Consider the following 16,066-nt stretch of genomic DNA (forward strand, 5'->3'; position numbering starts at 1 on the left):
CTCTGCCTCCCAGGTTCAAGCGATTCTCGTGCCTCAGCCTCCCAAGTAGCTGAGACCACAGGCATGCACCACCATGCCTGGCTAATTTTTGTATTTTTTAGTAGAGATGGGGTTTTGCCATGTTGCCCAGGCTGATCTTGAACTCCTGAGCTCAACCTCGATCTGCCTGCCTTGGCCTCCCCAGGTGCTGGGATTATCAGCGTGAACCACTGAATCTGGCTCCCCTTGTACTTCTTTTTTTTTTTTTTTATTAGACTGAGTTTCACTCTTGTTGCCCAGGCTGGAGTGCAGTGGTGTGATCAGCTCACCACAACCTCCGCCTCCCGGGTTCAAGTGATTCTGCTGCCTCAACCTCCTGAGTAGCTGAGATTACAGGCATGCGCCACCACACTCAGCTGATTTTTTGTATTTTTAGTAGACTCGGGGTTTCTCCATGTTGGTCAGGCTGGTCTTGAACTCCCGACCTCAGGTGATCTGCCCACCCTGGCCTCCTAAAGTGCTGGGATTACAGGCGTGAGCCCCTGCACCCAGCCTCTCCTTGTACTTCTTGACATCAGTTTGGGGCAGTCATGGTTGCAGCAGTCTGAATTTCTATAGAGAGAGAACACTGTGTGTTGTGATGAGGTGGGGGTGGTCGGGGCACTAGGCACCACATTTGGCAGTGTTCTGCCCCAGCATAGGTAGATTAGGTGACAAGAAGACCCTTCTCGTCCATTTTTGTGGCTCTTTCTGAACGATCCCAAGACATGGGAGTGGTTGCTTTGGGAAGACCAGGTCAATGACCAAAATGGACAGAAGTAAGCCTGAATGGGGAGATCCTTTGGCGTTTTAGATTTTTCAACCCTTAGTCCTGTTCCTCCTCCAGGTAGATGGTGAGAGAATTCATTTAAAGAGCTTTTATCGGCCAGGCGCTGTGGCTCATGCCTGTAATCCCGGCACTTTGGGAGGCTGAGGCGGGTGGATCACTTGAGGTCAGGAGTTCGAGATCACTGGCCAACATGGTGAAACCTCATCTTTACTAAAAATACAAAAATTAGCTGGGCGTGGTGATGCGCACCTGTAATCCCAGTTACTCGGGAGGCTGAGGCAGGAGAATTGCTGGAACCTGGGAGGTGGAGGCTGCAGTGAGTGGAGATGGCGCCATTCTAGCCTGGGGGACAGAGCGAGACTCCATCTTGGAATTAAAAAAAGAGCTTTTATCTATTTCCTGGGAAAGATGTTCTCCTTCTGTTTTTTAGGATAGCATCAGACTTCGGTACTGCCACCTTTCTAACCATCTCCGCTACTCTTGGCTCCCCTTACTCATGCAAGTCCTTGCTGATCTGATTCAGAGTGTGGTTGTCTCTACTCAGCGGGCTGCCCAGCCCCAGTGGTGCGGAGGCTGTGCGCATGTCCAGAGAGAATGGCGAGGTCCACAGGCCTCCTTTAGGTTTTCAAGAAGAGTGGATTTCAGTTTGGCCTGAGCCCCATATTGGCACCATGGCCTGAACAGAATTCCCTGGGTAGGTAGGGACCATGACCCTTTGTGCTCTGCTCTGAGGGATTTCTCTGTGGGTCTGTCTCTCCAGGAACTGGAAATTAGTGAACACATGAAGGAACCACAGCTCTCAGACTCCATAGCTTCTGACCCCAAGTCCTTCCATGGCCTGGTGAGTTTGAGATGAGGGCAGTAGAGTGGTGGTGAAGAGCATGGATTTGTGAGTCTCCAGGGTTAAGTAATTTGCCTAGCATCACGCAGCTTATAAATGGGAGAATTTCGAACTCATGCTTGAGTCTTGTCTAGCTCCAGTTTCTCAACCCATTAACTAAGGGTAATACTTCCTATTTTATAGGTTTGTTGTGAGAAGAAAGTGAGGCAGAGAATGTAAAATGTTAGCATATAAACATTAATAATATATATATAATAACATTAAAATGTTAGCTATTATTACTCACTATTGTGTGAGTTGCCTGTGTGATCATGTGAGTTACCATGAGCCTAGGAGGTTAGAGACTGGTGTGTTTGTGTTTATGGGATCACTGAGCTGTGGCGAGGACAGTCCCCAGGCTCAGGCCAGGAGGGATGCCGTGGCTTCATTTCTAAAGTTAAGGCTTTGTCTTGGAATGCCGGCATCCATGGTTTCTTTGTCCCAGACCTTCTACCCAGCCTGCTGTATCCTGGTTTCATTTGCCAGGTCTGTACCTAAGGGGAATAGTTCAGGGTGCTTTTTGGCAGAGCATTACCTCTAGAAGCCATCCTCCATCTGTTTGGAGGAGACAGATCAAAGGCAAGGGATTAGTGGGAGAGGGTCAGGGATGAACAGTAATGATATGAGGGGGTGCAGAAGAATTAGGAGGCTGTGTGTGCTCGCCCCTCACTGAGCCATGGGCTTAGAAGGCAGATGGCAGCTGCATTAAGTGAAGTAGAACTCAAACTGAAAGGAAAATGTCACCAAAAAAGAAGAAAAACCCACAAGCTAGAAAGGGAAGGCAAAAAGTCATTGTTGGCAAAAACCGTCCATGAAGAATTGCCATGTCACAGATCTCTCAGAAGCAAGGGGGCTGGCTCTTCTAAAGCAGTCACCCATGTGGAGAAATGTGCCCATCAGCATTTTTCTTCTCTATGGAAGTAGATGGAGGAGGCTGTGGACAGCAGGACCAGACTTTGTCTGGGCGTCCCACCATTAATCAGGGCTGATGTGACAGAAATCTCCCCATTAACATGCTGTTGGGTAGCAGTCCTTCACTTAGCCCAGCAGGGATCTTAGGCTCAGAGAGGGTGGGATCGTGGGCCTGTGGCAGCCAAAGGACAGCAACAAACTGGCACCAGTGTGGGCACTTGCTGCCTGTCCCAAAGAGAAGCCAGTGCAGGAAGCACCACTAATTAACTCTCATTGTCCAGAGGGGAACCTGTATGGAAAGGGGATGGAACGAGCTGGAAAGAGCCCACCAAGGCTCATTTCCAAACTGTCCACAGGTTTTCTGGGGATGTTGGCATCTCTTCTCATGCCTGGTTGGGCACCATGGAGAGGGAGAGACAGCTGGAAAGTGACATCCTTCGCAGCATGTGTCATGGAAAGAGCTTGGGCTTTGGAGTCAGTGCGGGGCCCCATCTGACCCCCAGGCCCCTTGCTTATTAGCTGTGTGACCTTGGGCGAGTTATATGTGCTCTCCAACCTGCTTCCTTATCTGTGAGATGAGGGAAAGAGTTTTAGTCTCACAGGGTTATTTTTTCCCCATAATTTTCTTATGAAAAGTTTCAAACATATGGAACAATTAAAAAAATTGTACAGTGAATACCCACATACTCACCATCTATAGGCCACAATTAACATTTTACCATACTTGCTTGACATATCATTCCATTCGAGTCGCAGTGTTATTTTGAAGATGAAATTAGTAGATGTTGAAATGTTTGGCACAGAGCTGGGCACATAATAGACATCTTTCTGGAAAGTGGAGTTGGGGTAGTGAAGAGGCCTGGTGGATGTTGACTGTGACAGAGGCAGAGTTGCCCTTTGCATCTCCACTGTCTCCAGGACTTCGGTTTTCGCAGCCGGATCTCGGAGCACCTGCTGGATGTTGATGTGCTTTCCCCAGTCCTGGATGGAGCTTGTCAGCAGGTGAGTCTCTGTGGGTGGTGGGCTGAGCTGGGGCCTCATTTTCCCTCACAACTTTTTCGGATGACCCCAGAACTGAGCCCTGCCCGTCACAGGGTGCATTTCTGTAAGTCCTCTCCCTTCTAATTCATTAAGGCATGGTCCTGACTGCCTTTCACGGGGTTTCTGACCATTCCTGCATTGTTGCTATAAATTAAAGCCCTCTTCCGCCATGTGTTTATCCATTTATCCACTCATTCAGCAGCTGAACAGTGGACTGTCTGCTCATGTGCAAAGCGCTGTGTAGATTGTAGATTTCAAAGCACTTCCCATCCTGGCCCATTCATCCTCTTTACATGCCCAGCCCACCTGCTGCTCACCAGCTGGGTCTGCTGCTCGCCATTGCTGGGGCACACTCTCCACCTCCGCCACCCCTCTGCCTGCCACTCTGCTTTCCCATTTTTCCCAGCAAGCTCTTTTTTGGTCCTGGAGGTTCACCTCTGACACCTCCTCCTCAAATGGGATGAATTGTTCCCTCTCTTTGCTCCGTTTAGTCACTCTTGTTTTGTTTGATGGTTGTCTGTGTGTCTCCCCTGCCAGGTGTTAGCTCTGTGTGGACATGGATGATGACTGACCCATGTGGGGTACAAAGATGACTCAAACACAGATCCCGTCCTTAAGGAGCTTCAAGCCAAGAAGACTTTTCTTTTTCTTTATGGATTGGTTAGAAAAGCAGTTCTGACACATGATCTCTGCAAGTTTAAGGGAACATTTGGTTTGGGCAAAATGGAAATTTGTTGGGTGAAACAAACAAGATGTTTAATATGAACCCAGCCTTGGAGCCTTTAGTGAAATGTGTGCTAGAGGCAGGCTAGAGTTTTCAGGCCAGTTGCATTTGAGCCCAACATGTTCCTCTCAGCTCTGGCTGATAAAACCTTCCTGGGCCACTGTCCAGCCACCAGGTCCTTGTTGGATCTTGGTCATCCTGTTTGCAGTGCTAAAAAGATGTGAAGGCACATCAAAGGAAGGGGGGATTAGTCAGGAGAGGTTTGGAGCAGAGGAATTGTGAGGCTCCTTTGGCAGTAGGTGAGTGGGAAAGTTACTGAGTCAGTGGAGTGGAGGTGGACTCCATTGTTTGGGGTCCAACACCTGGCCAGTATCAGAATTACTTGGGAGCTTGAAAAAAAGACAGATTTCTGGGTCTACCTAAGACCTGATGTGGCCAGCAGCCTCTTTTTGGGCTATGCCACTTGCTGTAACTCAGTAGCAGGACCTGACTTGGTTTTGGTTCTCATGAGGTGCAGCTTCCTGAGGTGGCCATCCCTGGCAGAGGAAGCCCTAAGCCAGCGGTCCCCAACCTTTTTGGCATCAGGGACCAGTTTCTTGGAAGACAGTTTTTCCACAGATGGGGCCGGGGGTGGGGGCATTAGATTCTCATGAGGAGCGTGCAACCTGGATCCCTTGCGTGCATAGATCACGATAGGGTTCATGCTCCTGTCAGAACCCAGTGCCACTGCTGGTCTGGCAGGAGGTGGAGCTCAGGTGGTAATGTTTGCTTGCCTGCCCACTATTCTCCCCTGCTCTGTGGCCCGGGGCTTGGGGACCCCTCCCCGGTTGGGGACCCCTCCCCTAAGCTATACCTTGTGACCTGCCTGTTGTGATGTGGGTAACAGTGCTCAGCGAGGCTGACCAAGTAGCCAAGCCTTTCAGGCTTAGCTTCCAGCTGTCCGCCATCTCTGGGGGTGGAGGGGTCGAGATGGGGAGGTGGAGCTGGAGGAGAGAGCAGCAGCCCCTTCATGGGACAGAACTGTAGATGCCATCTTCTGTCCTTCCTGTGCGCTCTTGCCCATTTTGCCATATTTTCCATGTCTCTCTCAAGGGCAGGACCAGGGCAGAGGGCTTAGAACTGAGCTATACTAGTTTTTGTTCATTTAAAATATTTGCAATGCAGCTTTATTGAGATAAATTTGACATACAATAAACTGCACATTTATTTGATAAGTTTTACCGTATTATATACCTTCACAACCATCACCAGAAAAAACGATTATAATGAATTAGACATAATACATTTCTTTATTTCTTTCTTTTTTTGAGATAGAGTTTCCCTCTGTCACCTAGGCTGGAGTGCAGTGGCATGATCTTGGCTCACTGCAACCTCCGCCTCCTGTGTTCAAGCGATTCTCCTGTCTCAGCCTCCCCAAGTAGGTGGGACTACAGGCACCCACCACCATGCCCGGCTAATTTTTGTTTTGTTTTGTATTTTTAGTAGAGATGAGGTTTCCCCATGTTGGCCAGGCTGGTCTCAAACTCTTGACCTCAGGTGATCTGCCCGCCTTGGCCCCCCAAAGTGCTGGGATTACAGGCGTGAACCACTGTGTCCGGCCAACATAATACATTTCATAATGAATTAGAAAAGTGATTATAAAATTATTTCAAATAATACAGAAGATCCAAGTTCTCAGCTTCCTGTAGCCTTACTAAGGCAGGGACTATGGATAGTTTCCATTCACATTTTTCATGTACCTTTCCAGAAAATTTTCTGTGTACATATAAGTATATATCTGTTTTCTCTTATCTTTTTTCTTCCCATAAAAATTGGGATTGTGCTACCTAAACTGCATAGCGATGTGCTCTTTAAATTTGAGAATAGGCCCTTGACTTATTTCTGAGTTATTTCATATGGATCTACCGTATTCTTTTTGTTGGCTGCACAGTCTTCTGCTGTGTGAATACACCATGGTTTATTTAACTGAGGGCTGCATCTTAAATGAAAACAAGATCCGAGAGCCAAGTTTAGGAAGGGGAAATGGTATTTTACGTCAGAGGCTTAGGATGTGCGATTGTCTTCCCTTTCTGAAGAATGCTGACCTTGGCTGCTTTCCTCATCTTGTTCCTTTCCTTCCTTTTCTGGAGCAAAAAAGTTAAGGAAGAGGACCCTCTCTATCAAGAGGACCGTCCATCCGGGTATTTCCCCGAGGATCCCCTTTTCTCTGTCAGTGGGGGATAGTTCAGTTTCTCACAGAAATATAGGTGAAACAAGAAGGCGAGGCCGGAAAGCTGTGGTCTGCAGCCAGCCCTCCTATCTGCTGCCCTTTTTCTTATGGTGTATGGCTGATAGCCCTGGAGTCCTTTCTGACTCAGGGCTCAGTCTCCCTATTTTTATTACTATCACCCCACTTTATTACTCATCTTATATTTTTAGTTTGTTAAATGGAGTGGGCCTGTCACCTTGACAGGTGAGAGAGGGAGATATTTGATGAGCATGGTGTGGTCTGTAGGGGAGGACAAGTTGTGAGTTGCACCCTAGAAGGCGAAAGAGGTGGGGCAGGAAAGGCTGCATGCCCTGCCATTGTCTGCAGGCTCTGCCCATGCTGATGTGATGAGGAGTGGCAGCCCTGGCAGGGAGCCCTTCTGCTACAGGCACCGGGAGGTACTCACAGGCAGTATTTCTATTTTTAATGTAATTTGGGGGGGCTGGGTTTTAGTTCAAGCTCTGCCCTTCCTCACCCATCCAGATGGCAGGGTTAGCCACAGCTGCTGGGGCTTAGGCTGCCAGTGGAGAGGTATGGGGGCTGTGGGCACAGGGCTGGGGACCCTACTGGGAAAGATGGAGTGAGCTGTCTCCCGCCCCACCTCTCCTGTTGACCCTGTGTCCCGGAACAGACGGGGCTCCTGTCGGTGTGACAGAAGGGGTGTGACAGGTCCTAGGATGGGGACTGGCACTGGCAGACTCTTTTCTTTTTGTTTTTTACCTTAGGCTGGGGGAGAGGGAGAGAAATGTGGGAAGAGGAGCTAACATTGATGGCGTGCCTTCTTTGGGTCACGAGTTGGGCCTTATGTATATGAGCTGATTTAATCCTCACCAGAAGCCCTGTGAGTTGCAGTTTACTATCCCATTTTATACAGTGGAGGAGACAGACTTCCCAGGCAGAAAGAGCTAGAACAAAGGGTTGACCCCAGGCTGACTACACTACTGTACCCCTGTGGAAAATATTTGAAGTGATCATGAATATTTCTCCCCTCCAGGCTGGGTGACAGAGTGAGACCTTGCCTCAAAGAATAGTTCTTCCTGCCTTTTTTTTTTTTTTTTTTTAAAACCAACTTGCTAAATGTCACTAGTCACCCAAGCTTTAAAATGAGATTTTTGTTCTGTTTTGTTCTGTTTTTGATGGATGATGTAATTGCTGTCTGGGAAGGGGGCATCATTGTCTGCTGATGGGGCCAGGGTGCTTGGGGGGGCCCTGAATGTAGTGAAAGGAGCACTTTGTCTTCCTTCCTCCAGGTGCCAGGTGGTGCCCTTTTTGTCTTGGGCACAGCCGTCTCTCTCATTCTACCAGGACTCCATCTCTCCAGGACTTATCCTTTCTCATGTGCTTGTCTGTGGCCCCCGATTCTGGCCTCTTAATTTCAGCACCCTTGTCATTCACTGGCACTGCTAATCTGGGCCTCTGTGGATTTGGGGTACTCATGGATTTCTCTGCTTTCTCTGCACAGCTCACAGTGCAGGCTTCCAGCAGCAGGAGACAGGATTTTCTTTTTCTTGTGTGTTCTCCTTCGGCCTCTGGCTCCTGACTCTCTGTGTAGTGGCTGTGGTCTTCTGCCACATCTTCCCCAGGCCTCAAGGCTGACCCAGGGAGCAGCTGTGAGCCTGGGGGCTTAGCCAAAGCTTGGGGAAGCTTCACTGTGCTGTAGATCAACCTTCTGTTCTACGTCCCATATGGTCCCATCTTCTGGAGAGCAACTTCTCAGTGCTTTTGTCTAAGCTTGAGAGCCAGCAGGAGGATGGAGGGACCCAAATGCAGTCCCTCCAACACAAACTTGTTATTGCTTCTCTCCTACAGGCCCAGCAACCACTGGGAATAGAAGACAAGGATGACAGCCAGTCCAGCCAAGATGAGCTGCAGAGCAAGCAGTCCAAAGGCCTGGAGAGGTACCGTAGGTGGGAGGCTATCCCCAGCGGTGTGCCTTCAGGGTGGTGTGGACTTGGGCAGAATTCTTGGCTTTGGTGGCTGGCCTGGCTCAGTGTATACTTGCTTGGCAGCAGGTGATGAACTGGCTGGATGGCCTTGCAGGGTCTGTGTGTGCACATGCGTGTGTATATGTATGTGCGCATGTGTGTTACTGGCAATGTGTGTATAGGTTTGCATGCATGAGCAGACCCTTTGATTCGTCACCAAGATGGGAATGTGAAATGCCACTGGGTGCAATTCGCAGGACTCTGGGCACCACTGTGGGGCCAGGGCTGATTAAGCTGTGTGCGCCTGGTTATGGGCCGGGGCTGAAGAACCTTGAGGAGGTCTGGAGGAGTCGCATTGGAGGGTTGGTACTGCGACTCAGAGCTCTGAGCCAGGGCCCTGCCACATCAGAAATGGCTGCAGCTATCTGTGAGAGTGCAACTATGTGTGATGTGACAGGGGTTCTCAGCTTCTCAGGCCTGAGCCCCATGACAAGGGCTGCCACCCTAGAAGGGGAAGGAGAATGGTCGTTTCACTTTTGGACCTGCAAAAACTATCCATGACAGCTTCATGCATTTTTCTAGTTTGACCTCTTGAGTCTGGCTTCTCTTTCTCCCCACTTAGTTCTTCCACCCCTCCCTGGCCCCAGTGATGGTGAGCTCTGGGGATGGGTATACTTGTGAGTGAGTGTGTCCTGCTCTTACTCCTGAACCAAGCAGAGGCAGCATAGGGACCCCTGTGGAGCCTGACTTCAGTCTAGGTAAAAGGAGGGCTCAGGAGGGAGTCTCTCCTTCCCACATGTGTGGCTGCCTTGCCCTGCTGTGACTCTCCACGGATGGATGTGGGGGTGGGGCTGGAGCATAACCCAGGAGGAGGCAATGACCTAGGTCCACACACTGTACTCCCCAGTTCTCTTCCCACTCTCCAAATGGAGGGGCCTGACTCTGCTGCTCTGCCTGGCCTGACCAGGTTATCTCCTCTACTTCCATACGAGGAGCGGGCCCAGAGTCCTCCTCGCAGCCTGGTCACCGAAGAAGAGCCCCCCCAGGGCCCTGAGGGGCAGCCCGAGTGGAAGGAGGCAGAGGAGCTTGGGGAGGACTCTGCAGCCAGCCTCAGCCTGCAGCTGTCCCTCCAGAGGTAAGGATGAGGGGAAGCACCCTCATGAGGATGAGGGGTGGCGGCTGCTCTGCGTGTAGTGGGTATGTGTGCTAGTGCTGAGAGAGATGGGGGTGGGGTTGGCTTGGGGAGGGAGTGGGGAGCTGGGGCGGGTTTGTAGCCTCAGCAGCAGCAGCAGCAGAGGCTCTGCTTAGTGTCCCATGGGAGCTGGATATGAGGAAATGTGCCTCTTCCTAGTCCTCAGTCTACAGCTGAAATCAGGGTATGTGGTCTGATTAGAGGAACTTAGAAACTCTTGAATAAGGAGGTGTCTCTTTTGTCACAGCTACCTCCCTGCAAGGGGCTGGAGCAGAGACTGGTATCACCCTGGCTGCTCCATTCCTGCCAGGGAAGCCCTTTCTCTAGTCCCTTCCCTATCAGCACCCCTGTTTCCAATAGTCATCCTACTTCTAGTCATTCAGCAACCCCAGTTGGAGCCCTGTTACGTGCTCGGCCCAGGGAGAGGGAAGCCCAGATCACTCTGGGTCCAGCTGAGAGGACCTTTTATTCCTAGCCTAGTCAAGAGCGTGGTGGACATTTGCTAGTTCTCCGTCCCCCTCGCAAGAGAAAGATGCTGGTCTTAGAATTCATTGGGTTGGAATGAGTCACTAGGGAACCTGAGCAGCATCATGGGCAATCAACAGCATCCACTGAACACCTGCTGTGTATGGAGCTCCTGGGGTACCATAACCATCCTGCTTCCATTGTGAGGCAGGAGTCTCTAGTCTTTGATGCGAATAGTTCAGGGAGAGGAAGGGCGGGGAGAGGGAGGTTTAAGACCTGAGGTAGGGAAATTGTTGGAACTGTCTCTCTTGTCTCTGTCATAGCTCTTTGACCCCAAATGGCGTGCGTCTTAAGCCTCTTGCTTTCTTACTGGCTTTAACACAGTTGTTTCCTTACTGCTATCAAGGGAGCAGGACCCAAGCCCACCTGCTGCCCATGAGAAGGGCAAGGAGCAGCATTCCCAGGCTGAGGAGCTGGGCCCTGGGCAGGAAGAGGCGGAGGAGCCTGAGGAGAAGGTGGCGGTCAGCTCCACCCTGCCAGTCTCTCCAGAGGTGTAAGGGCCAGTTTTGTGTGTCTGTCCCTGTCCTCCACTGCGTGTGGGCTGCTTCAGTGCCTATTCACTCTTGGGTGGTGGGAGGTGGGGCTCAGGCTCTGGCCAGGGGTTAGAGTGTAGGGAGATTAAGCATATCCTTGGTGCTCTGTGTGCGGCCTTGGGAGCTCCACGCAGGCGTGACTGATCCTTACCTGGGGTTAGCTTTGGTCCCTGGGGCTCCTGGTCAGGACTTGAGGTACAAGGGCAGATGAGGGGGTACCTCCTGGCTCATTTGCTAAACTTGCTAAGTCATGTTTCCTGTCTACCAAGCACTGTTTTTCTCTTCAAAAATGTTGTTGAGGTATGTATGTACACTGCAGTACATAGGCCTAAAGTGTACAGTTCAGTGAAAGTTTGCACCTGTGCACACTGTACAACGGCCACTCAAACGGGGAATGTCTCTATCCCTTGAGGAAGTTTCCTGGTGCCCCTCTCAACCCACTCACCCCAGGTCTTCACTGTTCTGGCCTGTGAACTCCAAGTTCTGGCCAAAGGGTCATTTTTCCAGTTCTCTACTTCACATAAATGGAATTATATAGTATACAGGATTGATCTTTGGTGCTTGTGTTCAAAACTCAATGTGTTTTTGTGATTCACCTATGTTGTTGAACCAAGTACTTCTAAAATTTAGAAATAATTTAGCTTTTCTCCTTCCATTCTTACCCTTCCCCTTCCTACTCATTTTTCAAATGAGGAAACTGAGGCTCAGAGAAGTGAAGGGATTCATCTGTCACATTGCTAGTCAGTGGCAGAATTAGAACTAGATTCTAGGCAGGGCACGGTGGCTCACACCTGTAATCCCAGAACTTTAGGAGGCTGAGGCAGGTGGATCACCTGAGGTCAGCAGTTTGAGACCAGCTGGCCAACATGGCGAAACACCATCTCTACTAAAAATAGAAAAATTAGCTGGGCGTGGTGGCGGGCGCCTATAATCCCACCTACTTGGAAGACGGAGGCAGGAGAATTGCTTGAACCTGGGAGGTGGAGGTTGCAGTGAGCTGAGATCATGCCACTGTACTCCAGCCTGGGCCACAAGAGCAAAACTCTATCTCAAATAAAAACACTAGATTCTAGTAACTAGAGCCCTAGACTTCTGACTTTAGTCTGCAGCCACTGTTCCTTTTCTCTGCATGGAGAAAGACAAGGATCAAGACTTAACATTTTCCCTTCTGTGGACTGAGTAGATCTAAAGGATTTGGGACTGACTCATGAGCAGAGACAGGTTTACGCACACATTACTCACAGCAAGTTCATGCACACATTACTCACTGAGAGCTGGCAGGGCACGCGAGCTCAGGATCTCATATTGTCACCATAACATTGCAGGAGTGGTGTACGGAAGGGGTGGTCACGTCTTTCAGACGATGATACATCCTACAGTGAAAACTGTGACCTGGAGGAATTATACGGCTTTCCTGTCACCTTGGTGGCTGTGGTTAGCCAGTTCAGGATGCTTTCTATGAGGACAGGAGGTGGGTGTAGTTCAGAGAGAGGAAGATTGCGCAGAGGTCGGAGGGGTGTCTTCCCAGGACCTCTAGAGGGAAGCTTGGGCAGCAGGGCTCAGTTGGGGCCCTGGCTTCCCCAGCTCCTCCCCAGTTGCCTTGGCTGATTCATTCCCTTGCCTTGTGTTTCTCCCGCCATCCCAGCGAGGCTGCCCCTGCTAGGGTCTCAGAAATACTTGACCACGCAGTTTCAGTTTACACCATCCCCTTAGGAAATGCCTTCTCTTCCTTTCCTGAGTCTCTTCAGGCCCCATCGCTTCATTGTTATTAATCTTTACAGCAGCATCAGGAATGGATGGGTTGTCTAGGTTTTGTGGGAGTAGCTCTGTGTCTGTTAGCTTCCAAAGGTGTAGTCAAGCTGGATGTGAAGGGTTGGGAGCAGGGGGCAGGCTAGAGGGAGCAGGTAGGGCCAGGAGGCAGCATGTGCCACTCACTGAATGCTTTCTGGCCAAGGCCAGGACTAGGAAACAGGAAGATCCTCCCCGTGTCATGCCAGCATCTTTCGTGAGGATTTGCAGAGAAGAAGGTAAAAGAATCCAAACCACCAAGTTGAGTATGAGAGGAGACATAACTTTTGTGGTAGTACCATGAAAACCATTTCACAGTGTTCCTAGGTGCCATTTTCCCGCCCTCCGCTCTCTTTCTTCCCTGTCTGTCCCTGCTTTCCCTTCTTGCTTTCTCTCCCGTATCTTTGAGCTACTTGGTGGCCACCCTGAAATGATTATGCTCCTACAGAGCCTCCCCTTTGTCACTCACTGTAGGAAACTGGGTCCCACTGATTCTGATACCTGAGGAGTTGGCCTAGAAATCAGAGCTGTTTCTTCCCCTGGAGTCCTCAACTTCCCAATCATGTCATGGACCTTTCAGGCATTGTTTACTGCCTTGGACCTGAGCTAGCAGTTTGGGCTACTAGACCTTTCAAACAGAGTGAGGGAGAAGAGGTCCACTGACAGACAGCCCAGGTTGCCTCTGTGCAAGTTCACTGGTGCTCATAGCCTGGGCACATGCCCCACGCGGTCTGATGCCCCATCTTTCCACAGCATCTGTCCCTAGGGCTCCACATAGCTTGCAGCCTGCAGGAGAGAGAGACATTAAAAGGTTCCCTCTCAGGGAAAAAAGGTGTTTTCAGCCAAGGTTGGAAATGAGTTGGAGGGTTGATGAGGTGGGGAGCTGTGGGGGAAGGCTCTTTCTGAGTGCAGGATTCTCAGAGGAGGTGGCAGCCACATGTCTTATATATGCATTAGTTGGGCTGTGGCAGGGGACTGAGAGGAAGCCAGGCTTCGGAAGGAAGGAGGAGATGGAGTTGGGAGCAGAAGAGAATTGAAGGCATATGCTCAAGATCATTTCTGGTCCGAGTTATGATTTTAGGAAAGGGGAAACGAAAAGTCTTTATGGTAATTCGGAGATGACAGTAGCCTGTCCTGTCTTCCTCTCTCTCTAGTCTCAAGGTGCTGCAATGGGATTCCTAAGCCCTTGTTTTCCTCTACTGTTCTAATCCGATCCTGCTCGCTGCTTTCCATCTGCAGCGGGGCTCGAGCTGGAGGGAGAAGGGGTTCTGAGTCCCCAGCAGGGAGGACCAGCTCCCCTGTTTGACTCTTGCCCAGCCCTCTTTGTTTTGGGTCATGCCCACACTTTCCGCTTAGGTTGACTGAGCCACCGTGCCAGGCCTGCAACAGCCTGAGTGCTGTGCGAGGAGGATGTGTGGTGAGGCCACTTTCCACCGTAAGATTGAGGGACCTGGATGTGCAGACACATTCTGACCTTTAGGAAAGTCACTCTGGGAGACAAAATGCTTTATCCTGCTCATGCTTTCCTCATGCTTTATCCTGCTCATGCTTTATCCTTCTCAGAATGTTCTCAGGATTCCTCTTTGGGCATTTCCTTGAAGACCAGAAAACAAGCAAAATAACAGTCCTTATTACTTTATACACATCTTTTTAATGGATACCATTATTCCTGATCTCACCACCCTCCTATGTATCCAGGTCAGCTCTGAATTCCTTTTACTCATTTCTAAACATTTAATTAACCCTAAGCAGACGAAAACGTGCCCCCATGGGTACATGGCACTCATGTGCACGCTTGCTACATTTTTTGGCTTAGGGGAGCATCTCCTCCTGGCCCCCTTGGTGGTGTGATAGGGGAGCTTCCTATTCCTGGGCCTTCCTGGACTGTTGTAGTTCTCAGAGCTGGGAGACCTGCTGCTGCTTCTTTCATGGGCCCATATACATTGGCCACTACTCAGTTTGGGAGGCAGAAAGCAGTCTCTGAGGACTGTTCCCAAATTGCTGGCATGAGCCTTAAGTAGCAGGCAGAGCTCTAGTGGGAAGGTAGTAACAGGGCTGTGAGCCATTCTAGGAAGGAATCCATTAGGGACAGAGCTTCACTCCCTCCCTGCTGCTGCCTGCTCTTGAGCTGCAGCTTCAGATTTTGATCTTGGGCCACAACCTCGTAAGTCTACTGAGAGCCTGCTATGGGCTACCCTTCTCCCTAGGCTCTTGGGGCCTTAAACAGCCACAGTGGGGCTTGTCCTATGGAGCAAGCATTGACTGTATCTCTTGCCTGCCCTTGGGTGACCTGTTTGACTCCTGATTGTGGGCTGTCCGTTAGGATTCCATCTGTGGTGTTCTGTATCCATTCTAACCTGGATGCAGAGGTGGGTGGACATTAACCCTGTGATGACATGCCATTCCCCACCTGTGGTAGGCGATCCACAGAGCCTGTGGCTCCCCCAAAGCAGCTCTCAGAAGCTGCACTAAAGGCCATGGAAGAGGCAGTGGCCCAAGTACTCGAGCAAGACCAGAGGCACCTGCTGGAATCGAAGCAAGAGAAGATGCAGCAACTGCGGGAGAAGCTGTACCAAGAGGAGGAAGAGGAGATCCTCCAGCTTCACCAGCAGAAAGAGCAATCTCTCAGGTCCTGCCCTTCCCCTTAGGCATGCTTCCTGGGGCCTTTCAGGGATATGAGGAGCCAGGGACACCCTCTCAGCCTGGAAACCACTGGGATGCTCATGGTTCTACCAAGACCAACTAAAGTTGGGAAACTTTACCCAACAATTTCTGCTTGTATCTCATTGGTTACACCTAGTTGCAGAGAACACTGGGAAATGTAGTCCTTTAGCTGACTTCTTTACCCAGTAGAATAAAAGCAGGGTTCTGTTGGTAAGGAAGAAAGGGAGAATGGATACTGAGCTGTTAATGAGCCATCTGTCACAGTCCCAGGATGGGAAAGGTACTACAAAAAGATGTTAACATATTTCATTTACTTGGCAATTTAACTAAAGGCTAAGTCTTGTCCTCTTGTACAGAACATCCAAGAGTGGTAGAAAATTATTATTTTTAGATGATACCTAGCAAAGTGTATATAAAACATTTATGCTTAATTTAGAGAATATAAAACAGAAAACCAACATTCAAGTACTGGGAAGGTTGGAGCAATCTCTCATGAGCCCAGTGCAGGAAGCACTAACATAGGGTCTGTCCTTCTATCACATCCTTGTGGGTCCTCCACCAGAGAGCATCCCAAAGAACAGACACCTCCAACCCCTAGCATCCTCCTCTTCCGGCCAACTGAGAATTGGGGCAGGGTCCCACCCAAGCAGGATGTGACTCACCTACAGGTGCAGCACCTTGGAGGAAATCCTGGTGCTGTGTCCCTGCCAGCCCACCAGTCTCCTCCCCTCTTGCTGGCCACCCTGAGCTTGGCTGACTGTGCTTTCCATTCTCTCCCAAGGCCCCTGACTCCAGAGGCCCTCTTAGGTTGTGGGGAAGACTGGCA

The 16,066-nt window shown here is 50.2% G+C and overlaps 1 protein-coding gene across 17 annotated transcripts in view; it reads left to right on the plus strand.

Moving 5' to 3' along the window:
• CEP164 (centrosomal protein 164) overlaps positions 1-16,066 on the plus strand; it is a 91,901-nt gene that overhangs the window by 50,974 nt on the left and 24,861 nt on the right. For 13 of the 17 annotated variants that reach the window (XR_010127647.1, XR_010127648.1, XR_010127646.1 and 10 more), the window contains 6 exons: positions 1,569-1,649; positions 3,519-3,602; positions 8,423-8,511; positions 9,446-9,673; positions 10,602-10,748; positions 14,996-15,200. Coding sequence is in view for 14 of the 17 variants with exons in the window: in XM_063671477.1 (XP_063527547.1) it covers positions 1,569-1,649; positions 3,519-3,602; positions 8,423-8,511; positions 9,446-9,673; positions 10,602-10,748; positions 14,996-15,200 (834 nt within the window). In the remaining 3 variants the exon portion in view is untranslated. Of the gene's footprint in view, positions 1-1,568; positions 1,650-3,518; positions 3,603-8,422; positions 8,512-9,445; positions 9,674-10,601; positions 10,749-14,995; positions 15,206-16,066 lie in introns of all 17 variants that reach the window. The other 4 variants (XM_063671479.1, XM_063671485.1, XM_063671487.1 and 1 more) reach the window with 3 other exon arrangements.

Source organism: Pongo pygmaeus, chromosome 9 (assembly GCF_028885625.2).
Source record: "Pongo pygmaeus isolate AG05252 chromosome 9, NHGRI_mPonPyg2-v2.0_pri, whole genome shotgun sequence".
Taxonomy (NCBI): Eukaryota; Metazoa; Chordata; class Mammalia; order Primates; family Hominidae; genus Pongo; species Pongo pygmaeus.